Source organism: Monopterus albus, unplaced genomic scaffold, assembly GCF_001952655.1.
Source record: "Monopterus albus unplaced genomic scaffold, M_albus_1.0 scaffold69.1, whole genome shotgun sequence".
NCBI lineage: Eukaryota > Metazoa > Chordata > Actinopteri > Synbranchiformes > Synbranchidae > Monopterus > Monopterus albus.
In genome coordinates this window covers 3,569,910-3,584,605 of record NW_018127949.1, presented here as the reverse complement: position 1 = coordinate 3,584,605, position 14,696 = coordinate 3,569,910, and the positions used below count along the sequence as shown (strand labels likewise).

General features: G+C 45.2%; 1 protein-coding gene across 2 annotated transcripts in view; it reads left to right on the top strand.

The window, feature by feature from the left end:
* The window catches only part of LOC109962959 (C-terminal-binding protein 2), an 84,275-nt gene that overhangs the window by 55,870 nt on the left and 13,709 nt on the right, over positions 1-14,696 (top strand). Inside the window, exons 1-3 of one of the 2 annotated variants that reach the window (XM_020605170.1) lie at positions 1,395-2,123; positions 10,533-10,687; positions 14,514-14,658. In XM_020605170.1, coding sequence (XP_020460826.1) covers positions 2,102-2,123; positions 10,533-10,687; positions 14,514-14,658 — 322 coding nt within the window. In that variant the 5' untranslated portion in view covers positions 1,395-2,101. Of the gene's footprint in view, positions 1-1,394; positions 2,124-10,532; positions 10,688-14,513; positions 14,659-14,696 lie in introns of those variants that run through there. The other variant, XM_020605169.1, reaches the window with a different exon arrangement.

Sequence of the window (14,696 nt, the reverse complement as noted above, 5' to 3'; positions counted from 1 at the left end):
ATCTCTGGTGTTTTTTGATATGCCCCCCCCCCCCCTTCTTCTTAAAATATCCCCAACCTTGCAGAATGGCTCTGTCTTATGAGAGGCTGTGATCTGCCTGGTTCTGTATTAACATATTGCTGTCAGTCAGCCCCCCTCCTGCACCTCCTCTAATGTTATTGAAGAGGGAAACATCAGAGGGGCAGCCGTATCCCCACACTCCATCAGGAGTGTTTGTACTGTATGTGTGTGTGTGTGTGGGTGTGGGGGGGAGACGTGTCAGTGGTGAGAAATGTGGGCTGCTGCCTTTGATGGTCACACTCCCTCAGATGTGTCACTGCTACAGACAGCATCTCAGCTGACACGCCATGTCTCCCCTTGATGGGCCGAGAAACAACAGGCCTGAGAGTCAGCTTAACACACACACACACACACACAGACACACACAAAACATGCACTTTAAGTGGATACACACAATTATACTGCAGGAAAAAAGAAAATGTGGCTTCACACCGGGATGGATACATCCACCCACCCCCCTGAGCCTGAGTGGCTTGGGCTGTTCCACCTTTCCACTTTACTGTCAGTGATAATCAGTTCTGGCGTGTGACCGTGCCGAGCTCTTTGTTTATTGGTCGCGCTTGTCACACAGTCAGCAAAATGTGTGTGTATGTATGAATTCATGTGTACGGTCATCGCTGTGCCCTGGTCATGCTACAGAGTTGCAGGGAGGCTCCAGTCACATTGTTATTCTAAACAGGGTGTTTTCAGCTGCTTGTCCTCGCAGTCATTCAGCAGATCTGTCAGTTCGCTCCCCACCCTGCCTCTCCCCTCCAGGGACCAAACTGTGAACTTAACGCGCTCGGCTCATGACTTTCCTGATGGTGTGAAAAACAGCCATCTCTCCAGCTGTAATGTTATTGCTGGAGTGGTTTGAATGTTGCATTGTTCTTCTGGTTGAAAGTTTGTGTGTGTGTGTGTGTGTGTGTGTGTGTGTGTGTGGTGGTGGTGGTGGTGGGGCTTTTCAGAATGAGGGAGAGGTGTGTAACCCACAAAATGGCAGGATGTAGTGAGGTTCTGCTTTTTGTTGTTGTTGTTTTTTTTTATTTCTGTGTGTGGTAATGGGAGATCGGGGGGGTGAGGTCTAGATGAAAGTGGAAAAGCAGAGGAGGAAACCAAATAACCACCAGGAACCGGGGGGCTGAGGCTGGGAATAAATGAAAGCAAGAGTGTTTGTGTATGTGTGAGAGAGAGAGAGAGAGAAAGAGATTGGGGGGGGGAGTCGTTCTTAAAACACTGTGCAGTCCAGATCAGAAATAAAACATAAAAAAGAGGAGAAGAAGAAGAAGGAGGAGGAGGAAGGAAAGCGGGAGGAGGGACTGTGCTCCAGTGTGTTATGTGTGCAGATCCTATGAAGTGAACGCAGCCAGGGAGTAAATTGTGCGAGCCCAGTGTTCGGCTCTGCCAGTTTGAGCTGGCATTTTTGATTTAGGTAGATTTCTTTTTCTTTTTCTCTTTTTTTTTGGACATCTCTTTTTGTGAGATTTCTTTTCTGCCCCTACTGGTTTATTATCAGCTAAGACAAAGGCAAAAGAAAAGAGTTAAAGAGAGAGAGAGACAGAGAGAGAGGCACAGTGAATAGATGCTGCGCAGCTGACAGCAGAGGAAGCGGCATAGTTTTCAGCCATTGCACTCCCCGACCGCAGCCTTTTCTGCCTAGGAGATTAAAAAAACAAAAGGACAAAAGACTCCCCTGCCTCTTCCAACCTGCTAACATCCGATCACCAGCCTGCACATCGCAGTGTGTGTGTGCGCGCGCATAAGGACACCGTGGGTGTATGGTGCTTTTCTTCCAGCCCTCAAAGGCATGGACTGAAGATGATGCAGCCAGGGGCACAAGTAAGAGCCTGTGCCGCAGAAACCCCTTCCCCTCGCTGACAGAGCCAGACCAAGAGGAGCAACGCCGGGGGAGGGGGAGGGGGGGTTAAAGGAGAGGAGGAGGACAAGAAGAGAGCTGGGGGGGTACTCTCCTTGGATTACTGTGAAGGGTCTTCCACTTCCCTTTTTGTATTTTTTGCTTTTTTCCCTGTCATCTTGCGATGCATAGTTTTTAAACCGAAGAATGTGGAGACAACATTTTCCAGGCAAGCAGCATGTTTCCTGTTTTCTTTTCTAGATGTCTAATAAAGTCTGGCATGTGTGAGGTGGGAGGGAGGTAGGTGGTGGGGGAGTGTGGATAAGAGGAGGGCAGAAGATGAGTGTATGTGGGTGTGTGTGTGGTTGGTAAGGTGGGCGAGTAGTCCCACGGTGTTGTCGTTTCGAGGTTCGCCCGTCCTGCGCTGCTGCACTTGGCTTCGTGTTCTGCTTCCACTGCGGTCTTGTGCTCTCAGTGCACTCCGTAGCTCAGGGCAACGCCGAAGAATAAAAGAGCGGGAAAAAGAGAGAGGGAGGGGAGGAGAGGGGAAGGGAGTACCATCGTAGTTGTGCCATGGATGCTGTTGACACCCGCTTTTGTCCCATGGTGGAGTGCGGGCCCGGCCTGCCCGTGCACACAGAGGGTACCATTTAAAACAGGCGTGTGCTCATTTTCTTGGCAGGGGATGGACTGGTGTGGTGACAGGGGTGGGGCACTGGCAGAGCAGGACAAGTGGCCTTTGTGTGCTACTTTTGGGGAAGCGAAGGCAGTGAGGGGCTGGGAGAAGGCTGCCAACAAAGGGTGCTTATACCCACCCCGAACCACTACAAGTCGTACAGTGACCTCGCACTGTCACAGGCAGATGAAGGGTGTGTGTTTATGGTGGGATCTGTGTGTGTGTGTGTGTGTGTGTGTATGAGGGAGGAAAATGGTAAATGAGTAATGCAGCCTCCGTAAAGCAGAAGTACAGACTCTGGCTGAGTGCCATATGAAAAACGAAGCAAAACAAAGTGTTGTTTGACCCAACGGCACATCTGTGCGTTATACTTCTCTGTTACACCACAGTCAAGCTCCTGGCTGCCTGCCAAGGTTGTGTGTGGGCTCCTGTTCACTTGTTGCCACATCCATGCAAGTGTTGCGCCCATATTTTCATGCAGATCTCACTTTGCATTTGCAACTTGTACCTCCACATTAACACTCGTAGTGCACGAAGGCTTTTTATTGAATATGAATGTTTTGTGTTGTAAGAAACTACAGTTGGTCTGGCTTACTTACTTTGGCACACCATATTTGTTTTTTGGTTTGTTTGTTTTTTGGAGCTACTTTCTCTGAATACTCCAAGTCTCAATTCATAGCTATTATTGATAAGCTTAAATTATTGATAACAAAGCATAAAAATTTTAACCGGGAAGTAAAAACTGAAGCAGTAGCATGTTTGGCGACTGTTTGACTAGAGGAAAGCCTCACCACTCTGTAGGTCCTCCTGACCAGCACAAGCATACAGTTTACTGGCAAGTGCAGAGTGGAGGGTTTTTGTTTTTCCTTTCTTTTACAAATTATCTTTGGCTGAGGACAGATGCCAAATTGCACAGAGCACATTAAGCAGACATCAGCCAAGTCTCAGTTTGCCCCTTTGGGCAGGTTACTTGGAGAATTATCATTAATTAGCTGCAGCTGATTTAATCTGCTGCCAGTGATGTTTGCCATTTCAAATGGCAAAAATCAGCATTCAGTGACAGTTTATTATGACAAGCTGGGGCGCTTTAATGTTTTGTAGATTTGTCTTTGCTAATAAAAAGTGGTAACAATGTCATTTGGTAGTGAATTCGGTTAGTCTGCCAACCTGGAACCGCTACGAGGACCAAATCCTACATGTACTGTCTGAGCCACAGATCTATATCATAACCTCACTTGGACTCCTCCTCCCACACACAGCCTCCTCCTGTGTTACCCAGGGAGGGAATGTGGGTCATGCTTCGGCACAGTGCTGCTCAGGGCGGCACAGTAAAGGATCCTAACTGTTGCAGTCAGTGGCGGCGGCGGCAGCCCCCCCTCCCTGCCTTGCAGTCAAGAGTCACCTGCAAACAGCAACTTGAGGTTGCTAGGTAACCGGTGGCAGCAGATGATGATAATATTTTGAAGGGCTTGTCTGGTCTCACTAAAGTGACTTCTGCTGCCGTTTCCTCTTCTCCCCATTTTCTACTTTTCCCTCTCTGACCACAGTGTCTTCTGCTCCCTCTTTTCCTCATGGCAGCAACATAACACCAGCAGCAGAGGCCAGGAGTCGGAGAAGACATCCAGCTCCCTTCGCCACATAATGGAAACTCTGGCCTCATCTCCCAGTGCACCGTGCTGCTACATGCTGCTGCCAGACTCTGACTAAGTGTTGTTGGCTCAGGAATTGCAACCTCCAGCCCAGGCCGCGTTCAGCTTCCACAAGTGTTTGTCTCCAGGAATGATTAGAATTAAAATACTGATAACTGAATGAGATTGAGCAAAAAGCGAAACAGCCTCATCTCATCAATGCTTTTCTCATACATCAAGTGGGTTTAAGCCCTTTCACCGGAGACCTGGGCATCCAAAATCATTTTCTTAGTGATCCATTTCTCATTTTTGACAACTCTTATGCGTTGTAATTGAGAGAAATGTTTTGTGTTTACACTCCTAACTGTGCTCACCACCTTTTAGCAGGGACGTGGAAATCTTTTTGTAACAGTATCCGCCAGTAGTGATGCCAGAAGTACAATTCAGGGTCATACTTTACTGTATGTTTGTAGTGTTAAACTATAATGAGTTGAGGAGGCGGAGGTGTTTTGTCGTGAGCTACAGTCACCGGGATGTGGCTGATTAACAAAAGTTGATCTGACAAGTACTGGAAAAAAAATTGCTTGATCAGTCAGTAGAAAATGATTTCTCTCTTATTCCAGTAAATCGAATAGATTTGAATTATTGGTCAGATGAAATAGGTAAAAATCACTTAGAGCTCCAGTTACTTAGATTTGTTATAGGGTGCGTCACTTTGTTTGACATTCATAGATCTCTCAATTCATTAATTAGCAGAAAATGTCATAAATTAGTTACCAATGAAGAATATCGTCAGTTGCAGCTACATCTGACTGTGTACGGTATCAGCTCACAGATGAGACCCAGCAAGGTGTGTGTGCATGCATTTATAAGTTTGGCAGGTAAACCAACAACAACAGCTGCCTCTCACAGTGAACATGCACTCGTCCCAAATCATCACACACACACAAACATGTTCACAGCCTGGCAACAGTTTAGCAAGAGGCAGAATAGGTGAGAACGCAGAGGAAATAAGGGGGATTAATTAATGGAGCGAAATTAAGTGCACCCCTGCAGTTCTGACATTACCCCCGACTCTCCACAGCCCCCTGCCCTTGATGTCCACATCTGTTGGCATTTGATACGCTGTATGTCAATATATGTCCTCCTCTCATCTCTGCTCGATTCATGGCTCAGGTTGAGTCTCCTGCTGTTTGTAGTCAAGGCAGACGGCGGCTGCTTTAGACCAGGCAGCAGCGCAGGGGCCTGCGGAGAACATGCCAGAGCAGCGGAGCACCTCGTATTATTTCTGCATGTTGCCTCTGAACGAGTTGCTACAGCTCTGTTAAAACCAGAGAGCTGAGAGTTGTGTTTGGCTCAGTGGATGTGAAAACTATCATTTCTGTGTTTTGTGGGAAGAACTCAGTAAGAATAACAATGTTAAAAGAAAGAAATCTGACATGAAATTTAAACAAAATTGGAGCAACAGGTAAAATTCAGAAGAACTGTTAATCGTCATTTTGACCAATCTGCTTATTTCTTTATGGTGCAAAATAAATAAATGGTAGATCTTGGTAAGCAGTGAGTTTATGATTTGCAGGTCAAAAAAGTATTTGCACAGTGAACTCTGTAAGAAGATGACCTAGGTTGGAAGTGATCTTCACTTATTCCACCCACAATTTGTAGATTAAAAAAAAAAGCATAGTTCAGACCAACTTCATATTGGAATGTAGTTATTTAAGTAACACAAATGCCTAAATAAACTTTCACTTTTGACCAGTTGTGAGCCAAAGCTTAAAGAACATCACTCCTGCTCTAAGTAATCTCTTCAGTAAAGGTCTGTACAAAGTCTAATAAACCTGACAGTTTTGAGGAGCCATTGAAAACACCACAGTGTCATTGGGTTGCAGTATTAATGCAAGGTTACTATAATATCACGGCTTTAAATTGCTAGCGCTGTAGATAATTGTATGCACTGTTACTGACTATTGTAGATGTACAAACCACAGGCATGCTGTCATGTGTCACCACAGACGGGAAAGGTGCTGAGATGTGTGTCTCTGAATGTATCACTTATCAGAACCGGGTGTGGTGGTATTGTGCAGCTGACAAACCCAGTGGCTCCGGATGAGACTGGCTTGATGTACGTGCTGTCAGTTTACCCCAGGGGGAGTGTTGCCTGTCACCTCCCTGCTTCCCCTGTGTGAAAATACCATCTCCTCTCCATCAAAATCAGCAGAGTGAGAATCAATCTGTCACACAGGAGGACACACACATACAAATACACACTCCGGCCCCGAGAAAGACAGAGCAATAGGGAAGGAAAGGAAATGATAGAAAAGGGAGAGAAAGAATGACAGCTGAGGTGAAAGGATGACAGAGGAGGGAGGAGCAGTCATTACTAAGAGACAGCTGAGGAGTTATAGTAGAGGTGGGGAAGAAAAGAGAGAGAAAGGAAGGAGAAGACGATGGACACGGAGCTAGTGATTGGTAGAAAAGAGGAGCTGTCAGATGATGCTGTCATACAGGGAGAGATCTGGGAAAGTACACCACTGCAGACGATAGGGCAAATGTAGCAGAGGAAGAGGCGTGAGAGCGAGATTGAAAGGGTAACTGACTGAAAGGTCAGAGACCAAGAGAAAGCCGGTGGATGACTCATGGAGTTCGGCCGGTCTAACTTATGCCTGAAGGTTTGAGGCAGCTCCTCTCCCTAATACTTCACCCACAACTTCTCTCACCTACACGCCCACTGCTGTCTGTGGCTGCCGGTTAGGTGAAGCAGGGAGACGGGTGCAGGCTCTTTTCTGGAAAGCCTTGCAATGTGCAGTAAACCTGCAGTTCTTTAATCAGTATTTTTGATTTTACTCTTGAATCAAACGACGTGTGCGTGATGTGAACGGGGTTCCTTTGCAGTGCTGAAATCGATCAACCGTGCAGCCTCACCGGTGGAGCTTTTCAGCCTCTTCTAGTGTGTTCTTTTGGTTTTGCTGCACATTAGCGATTGAGACTGGGTAAATAAACACTGATAAATCCCACTATAGTTTGTAGTCTCTAACTGTTTTTTTCCCCGTCAGGATTAAAAAACAAAAGGAGTGAATGTTGGATTATTGAATACTGATCAGGTGATCACAAACACAATTCCTCTCCATGAACTTTCCTTCATCACTGTCTATCTGCTTGGAAGTTTAGGTATTTTTCTGGCCCCCCCAAAAATGATTACGTGTAGCTTTATACCTTTTAAAATCCTGAGCTGCACTGTGTCAAGTGTCACATACCAAGCTGGTAGATTTTAAGTTAATTAATCATTGCATTTCTTTATACAGTTAATTAGCTCATTGTGATATCTTTAAAATTCTTTGTTTGATCCAAACCCCAAAGATACATTTTACAGATATATAAAACGGAGACAAACACATAATCCCCATAACTGAGAAGCTAGAACAATATATGATTACAGTTAATCATTTATCAGAAATGTTGTTTAATTTTCAGTCGCTGAATTGATCTGATAATTATCGTATGTACGTGCGCACTGGGTCTGGCGCGGCCAAGCACTAAACACGTGAGCGCACTCTCCACCACCCTCACCACTATGGTATAATGGTTTTGATTCTTGCCTGCCAGTGCTTACTGGATGCTTCCATTAATATTCAACGAGCTGTCAGCTGCAGATGTGGCACAGACAGCCAGGTTGCCATACCTCACCTTTGTTGCCGCCTCGTCAGCCGTCTTGAACAAGGAGTGTGATAAGTAGGCATGGAAGCAGTGATTTGTGATGGGCTGTGGGTGAGGACGAGGGAGGAGGTGGCTTTCTGTCTGTCTGTCTGTCTGTCTGTCAGGAGTGAAAAAAGAAATCTCTGCCCTTTGCACACAGAGTGTGAGGAGGATATGGGCGTTTGCGCCTCCGACCTCAACTCTCAGCACAGATGCCAGCGGTGCCAAAAATAAAGTGCATTAAAACTGGCAGCCAAAGCCTGTTAAGTGATCACCATGACAACAGGCGCAGGGAGACGACACCTCCGCTCCGATCCTCCCCTTGCCCTGAGAGGCTGCACTGCTGGACTGCTCGCTTTCTGTCAGCTGGGCTTTCTTGCCGTCTCTCCTGTCGTTTATGTGCCCTCTCCCTCCTTTTATCCTCCTCTTCTTCTCTGATATGCCTCCTGGGAGCTGTTTAGGCTAACAGGCAGTGTTTAGTCTGTTTTTATGCATACTCATTTTACATTTTAATTTCACTCGTCTCTGTCTCACTGTTTCTCTCCCTCCACTTGTTTGTTTTCCCGCTGTGCATTTCAGCCTTGTTTGTGCAAAGGCCACATGCAACTTTCTCATTTCCTAATCTCACCTTTATCTGCCTTAATCAGCCTCCTCTGCTGCTGCAATCCCACAGAACATGTTTCTAATGAGCCCTCCTCCACATCTCCTCTCCTTTTCCCTTCCACTCGACCCTGGACTCTGACGTCACTGTGGTAATCTTTGGGATAATTTTAGGAGCACACATATGAAAACATTTACACCCACACACACACACGTACAGGGTGGGGTCAGGCTTAAGCATCCCGATACAGATCTTAGCAGCAAGGTGATGTCATGTAATCGCACAGAAACATTCACAGGGGTTTGTGCTCTTGTGGGAACTTTGGTCTGTTTTGTTTGATTGGACAGATCCAGAGCTGCTGATGTAAGAGTGAAGATTGGGACTGGTGCAACGCTAGGGCACTGATACTCAGTGGCTCCTCAGGTCCATCCATCCATGATCTGGCTTTTGATCTACACTACGCATGAATATTGATGCTCCTCACTTGTTAACATTGTATGAAGCAAGGCTGGTAATTGTCTGTCTTCTCAGCGCGACACGTCTTCTTAAGTGGGATGTGTGAGAAGGTCGGCCCACTGGGGAGCTCGGCTCTTCTCAGCTCCCTTCACTTGAAGCGAGAAAAGTGGCGCTGGGGAAGGCGAAAGAGCTGAACCAGAACTGTGGCACGCACTTTGTCAAGTGCACTAAAGTGCAGATGTGCGTTGAGTGTTGGCTTGTTCCAGGCTTGTGGTGTTTTCTCCACGCCCTCCATTTCCATGATACATGGCTCTTTTAAGGCCACGCAGCAGTGGAACTAATTTCTAAAGGTGTAGCTCATAGGTTATCTTTTTTCTTCTTCTTCTATTCCACAGCTGCTGGTTCCACTCACAGCGAAGCAAATGTAGAATCTTCTCCTTTGAGCTGAGAAATGAGAACAGCCAGTGTGTGTGTCTTACTGTGCAGTTGCTGGATATACATACAAGAGAATATATTGCTCTTAGTGTGATAGTGTGTACCTGCTTACAGTATATACTGTAATATAATTTATGCACAGGGTTTCTGTATGTGTCTGTAAGTGTTTAGGAGCCATGAGACAGAGAATATTCCTGTAACAGACTGTGATCTCAACCAGTCCTGAGTAGACACGTTGATTTATTGAACAGTGCTTGTTAGTTTGGAGAATCCTTCTGCTTCCTTCTGTTTCCTAATACATACATGGCAGATCATTATCATCTGAGAGTTTTGTTTATCAAGAAAACCGTGATGAATTGACTCACACTGCCAGGAGAGCAACATTTGCCAATTGTCTAATAATTTCACCTGAATTTTGTACTTTTATGAGTATTTCTTATGGTACAACTTATGTATAATTTTCATTGTATATGTTTATTTTGTTAATTTGAAACTTTCACATTTGACAAACTCAACAGCAGTGTCCCAATTATCTGACTATTCAGATATTTGTTCATTGGGTAAGTCATCGGTTTTAATGTTAATATTCGAATATGTGAGACAAATAGGACATGTCAGTGCAGCCTGAGTCCAGTGGTGAACGTTAGATCACATCTCCAAATAAACCTGAGTTGTCAACAAAACGAGTCTTGTGCAGCCAGCTGAACGAGTGCTCTCATCTTGTTCATTGTCATGGGTCTAAATGGCAGAGAGGCGTCGTTTTAACAGACTGATGAAGTAGCAGTGTTAAGTATCTCACGTCTGGAAAGGGCTGTACTGTAGAAACACACGTTGCAGTGTGATCTCAGCCGAGAACGGAGACGTTGGCGATCAACCCCCAGCAACTATTTGAATATTCAGCACTTATTACTACCAAAGCCCCGAAATGCCTATCAGGACAGCCCTAAATAAAACCAACGCTATCTGCATGGTTAGACTCAACTTGGGGTATGTGGTAAAATATGTTAGGTCTCTTTGTAATTGGGGTGAGCTGACACTTTAAAGCTACAAGGTGCTTAAGATTACAGGCAGTTTTTCTGCAAAAGTGACAGGAAAAAATATTCTCCTGTACCTAAAATATTCTTCTTTCCCTTCTTCTTCTGTCTACAGGTATTCGGCCCCAAATCATGAATGGGCCAATGCATCCGCGCCCTCTGGTGGCGCTGCTGGACGGGCGCGACTGCACCGTGGAGATGCCCATCCTGAAAGACTTGGCAACAGTTGCCTTCTGTGATGCCCAGTCCACGCAGGAGATCCATGAGAAGGTAGAAGTTCACGTCACTCAGGCACTGCACCATGTCACAGCAGGCGAAAGTTGTTGGAGTGATGGAGCCTGCCACTAACTCATGTCTGTCTTTCTTTTCCCATCACAGTGCGATATGGGAAGTGTGTTATATTGGCCCCATATGCAGCTGCCAGTTAAAATATAGTGGCTTCATTATGATTTAGTGTCAGTTTGTTGCAGAGAGCGTGGTACTTATATTGGTGCCATTGTTCCAATAGAAAGTGTTGTATGGCAGGGATGCAGTATAATTACATTGGCTTGTAGAGGCTCTTTATTGCTTTTTATGCAGCGCCGTGGCTGCAAAACAATATATGGCCATGGAGATGAGTATCACTGAAGTGCTATCTCTCCATCTGCAGACGCAACGAGAGCCGCTACATCTTTCTTCTTGCTGTTTTTATGAAAATGGGACATATTAAAAACAAAGCATTTGCATAGAGATCAATTCAATCAAAGACCTTGGGCGATGAGAGAGCGAAGCGAGTAGCTTTTTGTTTATTTTAACACTGCCATATCAGGAAAAACATGATTGTAATGTTCACCTCACCAGCATATTCAGCAGTTCACAGTAATAACTTGTAGTCTAGATACCCAGAGGGGCATTGTAGATTGAAAATGTCCAATCTCTTCCTTCTGTGGCGTGGATGCCGAGACGCAGCACAGATAATTCTTGGAGTTTCAGTATGATGTTGTCAGGGCACACACCAGCTGAGACACTCTCCTTATTTCACACCTGGCAATACAGAAACTCATAGAAAAGGTTGGTCAGGGGTGCAGTGTGAATGTGGCCTCAGGTTATGTCAGGTCTTCCACCCGGTAATCCCCTATTTCTTGGGTGACAGGGGCACGATGAAACACACAAACAAATACTGATCAAGATCGAATTACAACAGCACTTCATCGAGACCAAATCCTGCACACTGCACCTGCGCTCCAACATCATTATCCAAGGTCGATGATTTCTTGTCTTTCTTGCAGTCGCCGTGCCTCATAGTCACATGTGACTTGTAAAAGTGGGATCACAGCCCATATGGCATAGAGTCAACACCGGCCTGTCACGCTATTCCAATCTGACTCTGCAACCGATCACATAAGCTTAAATGACTTGTTCAGTCTATATGCCAACAAAATAACCAAAACTGAAAGATATTCAGTTTTCTCTGATAGAACTGGAAAGAGCATCAAATCTGGGAAGCTGATGATGTTTGCTTTATAGGTGACTTTTATTTGTCTATCAAAAATTCCAGTTAGTTTTCTGTTGCTTCATAGAATCAGAATCAGCCAAGTATGTTTAAACTCACAAGGAATCTGTCTCTGGTACAGAGGCTGTCAAAATGCTTTGTAAGGCAACAAGAAAATAAAAAAAAAGTGGTTTGAATAAAGGAAAGTGATTTGATAAAAACACAATGCCAGCCACCTGGTTGTGCTGTTCAGTGTATGCTGTTCCTGCCACTATGTGTTAGACTGCCTCTGAGGCACCTGGGGTCAGCCTGGTGTGGTCTCAGCAGCTCGTCTCTGGGCGCCATCTTGCTTATGTACTTCTGGATGCGCTGGGTTTCATCTAGGACAGTGGCCTTGACACTCACCAGGCCTCATCTACCCTCTTTGCAGCTGGCGTACAGTCTCTGGGTGTTGGACTTCGAGTGGAGGCCTTCGTGCATTGTGAGGGGTGTGCTGGGCAGTTGTGATGCCTGATAGGACCTTCCATGTTGTGGAGAGGCAGGTTATTGGTCAGTAGTTGGATGGTGCTGTTCCCTTGTTGGGGTTCTTTCATGGTCAGCACTGTCCTTCCTTGTGTTGGACAGTCTGGACGGGAACCTCGTCTGTGGTGCTCAGCGTTCAATGCAATGCTTTATGAAGGATCGTATTTCCTCTTTATATTGCATACTGTTGTGTGATGGCTGTGTCACTCCTAAAGAAGCAGTATATGCTAAATAGCACCAAAAAGCTGTTTTTAAACAGCACATCTTCCCTGCCAGGTGGAGCAAGTTTGATCTGTGTCACAAGCAGCTGTCATCCTCACTGCTCAGTAGTAGGATGACTTCATAGCCATAAAATCCCTGCCCAGTAAGTTACAGAGGCAAACACACACAAACTACACAGAATGTGTATCATCAATGTGCAGCACAGAAAAAAAAAACTGCTCACCCAGGCCAAATGAGGGGGCCTCACTGCCATGTCAGAAGACATCAGCAGCAGCGGTAGATGTTAAAAGCAAGGTTTGAGTTACAGTGGAAAAGAGGATATAGATTAGGTCAGAGTTTCCATTAAAATAAATTACATTCAAAGTCGATTTTTCCCTCAAATAAAGCTTCGTTGCTCTTGTTAAAAGACTCATCCTGCTCAAAAACGGCACCAGAGCTTCAGGCTCAGTCCAGAGGGAGAAAACTGCGTGTACATTTTGGCTGGATGTATATGCATGTAAGGAATGTTTTAACCTTCACCTAGTATCTGGAAGTCCTGGTCTGGACAAGGCTCTAATAGGAACATGATGTAAATTCATAACTAATGTACTAATCAGAGGAAAGCTAATTCAGTTTGGCTGGAGGTGAATGCAGAGCTGTTACTTAGGTGTTAATACTCAGGGGTAATAGTTTAGATCCACATCAGAAACAAATTACAGGCCAGGTCACCTTGTGCATGTCAAGTGGCAGAGGAGCAGTTCCTCACAGCGACGGCTCTCTGAGCTGATTGTGTTCAGACTTTTTTCAACCTGAGCTGAATGTTTGACTCTATTATTTTCTGTGATTTTAAGCCCTAGGAAGGGGGTGTTTTTAGCAGGAGATTTCAAAAACGTGTTACGTTTTTAAGTAGATTGTTAGGCTATGGGTTTGATTTCACTTGGTACATTTCACTGTGGGGGGGTAAAGCAATTTTACATATTTGGTTTGGAGAAACACTTGGTATTTTAACTTTTACCCACAACACATCTCTGTGGTTTTTGTCAAGTTCAGTCAAAATTATTCACAAAGTTTATCTACTAGGCCTTTGCAATATATGGACATCATATATGACACCCACTTAGAAATAACTCAAAAGTGTTTTCAAGAAATAAAATGTGAGAAGGATGTATAAGAGAAGAGGCACGGTAGCAATAGGACAGTAGAACTGAACTGATGTGAGAAGGATGTGTAAGAGAAGAGGCACAGTAGCAATAGGACAGTAGAACTGAACTGAAGTGCCAGTGCTGGTGATTCGTGAGTTTGATCTGGCCTAAAAAATCTTTTTTGCTCTTTGTGTTATGTGTCTTAGTTGCTGACATATTTTAATGCCAGATGAGGGTCAACTCAGTATTTCTTTGACCCACAACATGTTATATCATATGTTAGGGTTCAGCCTCCGGTCAGTGGCTGCTCTGACCCTCTGTCCAGTCAATTGCTCAGATCCATTGTCCATAAACACCCCCGGGAGTCTGAGTGCAGTTGTGATGATTGTGCAGAAGTGCAGGCCCGCTGAGACAATATAATGACTTGCTTCCACTTCCAGCATACGTCTGTAAAAGGACAGTGTTTCAGTGCTGCTGGTGACCATGTGACGTCTGTAGATCAGTGTCCGAGCCATGTGACTTTCATGGCTCCTGCAGAAGGGATGCGATTCTTTGGGTCCTTATGAACTGAGATGGGCTAGTAGCCATCTTTGCATGGTCTGCATCACTGAATGGACAAAATTACTAACAGCAAAAGACAAATGATGGAAAAAATAAATGAAAGAAAAAGAAATGAATGAAATGCTGTCACTGCTAAAGAACGCTTTCTCTTCATCCATACAGTTATCACCCTAAATGTTGTTGGTGCATGTGTCTGCAGGTGCTCAATGAGGCAGTGGGGGCCATGATGTACCACACCATCACCCTGACCAGGGAGGACCTGGAAAAGTTCAAAGCGCTCCGCATCATCATCCGCATCGGCAGCGGCTATGACAACATCGACATCAAGGCTGCTGGAGAACTGGGTACGGACTCTCAGGCCTGCTAAAACACAACTAGCTTT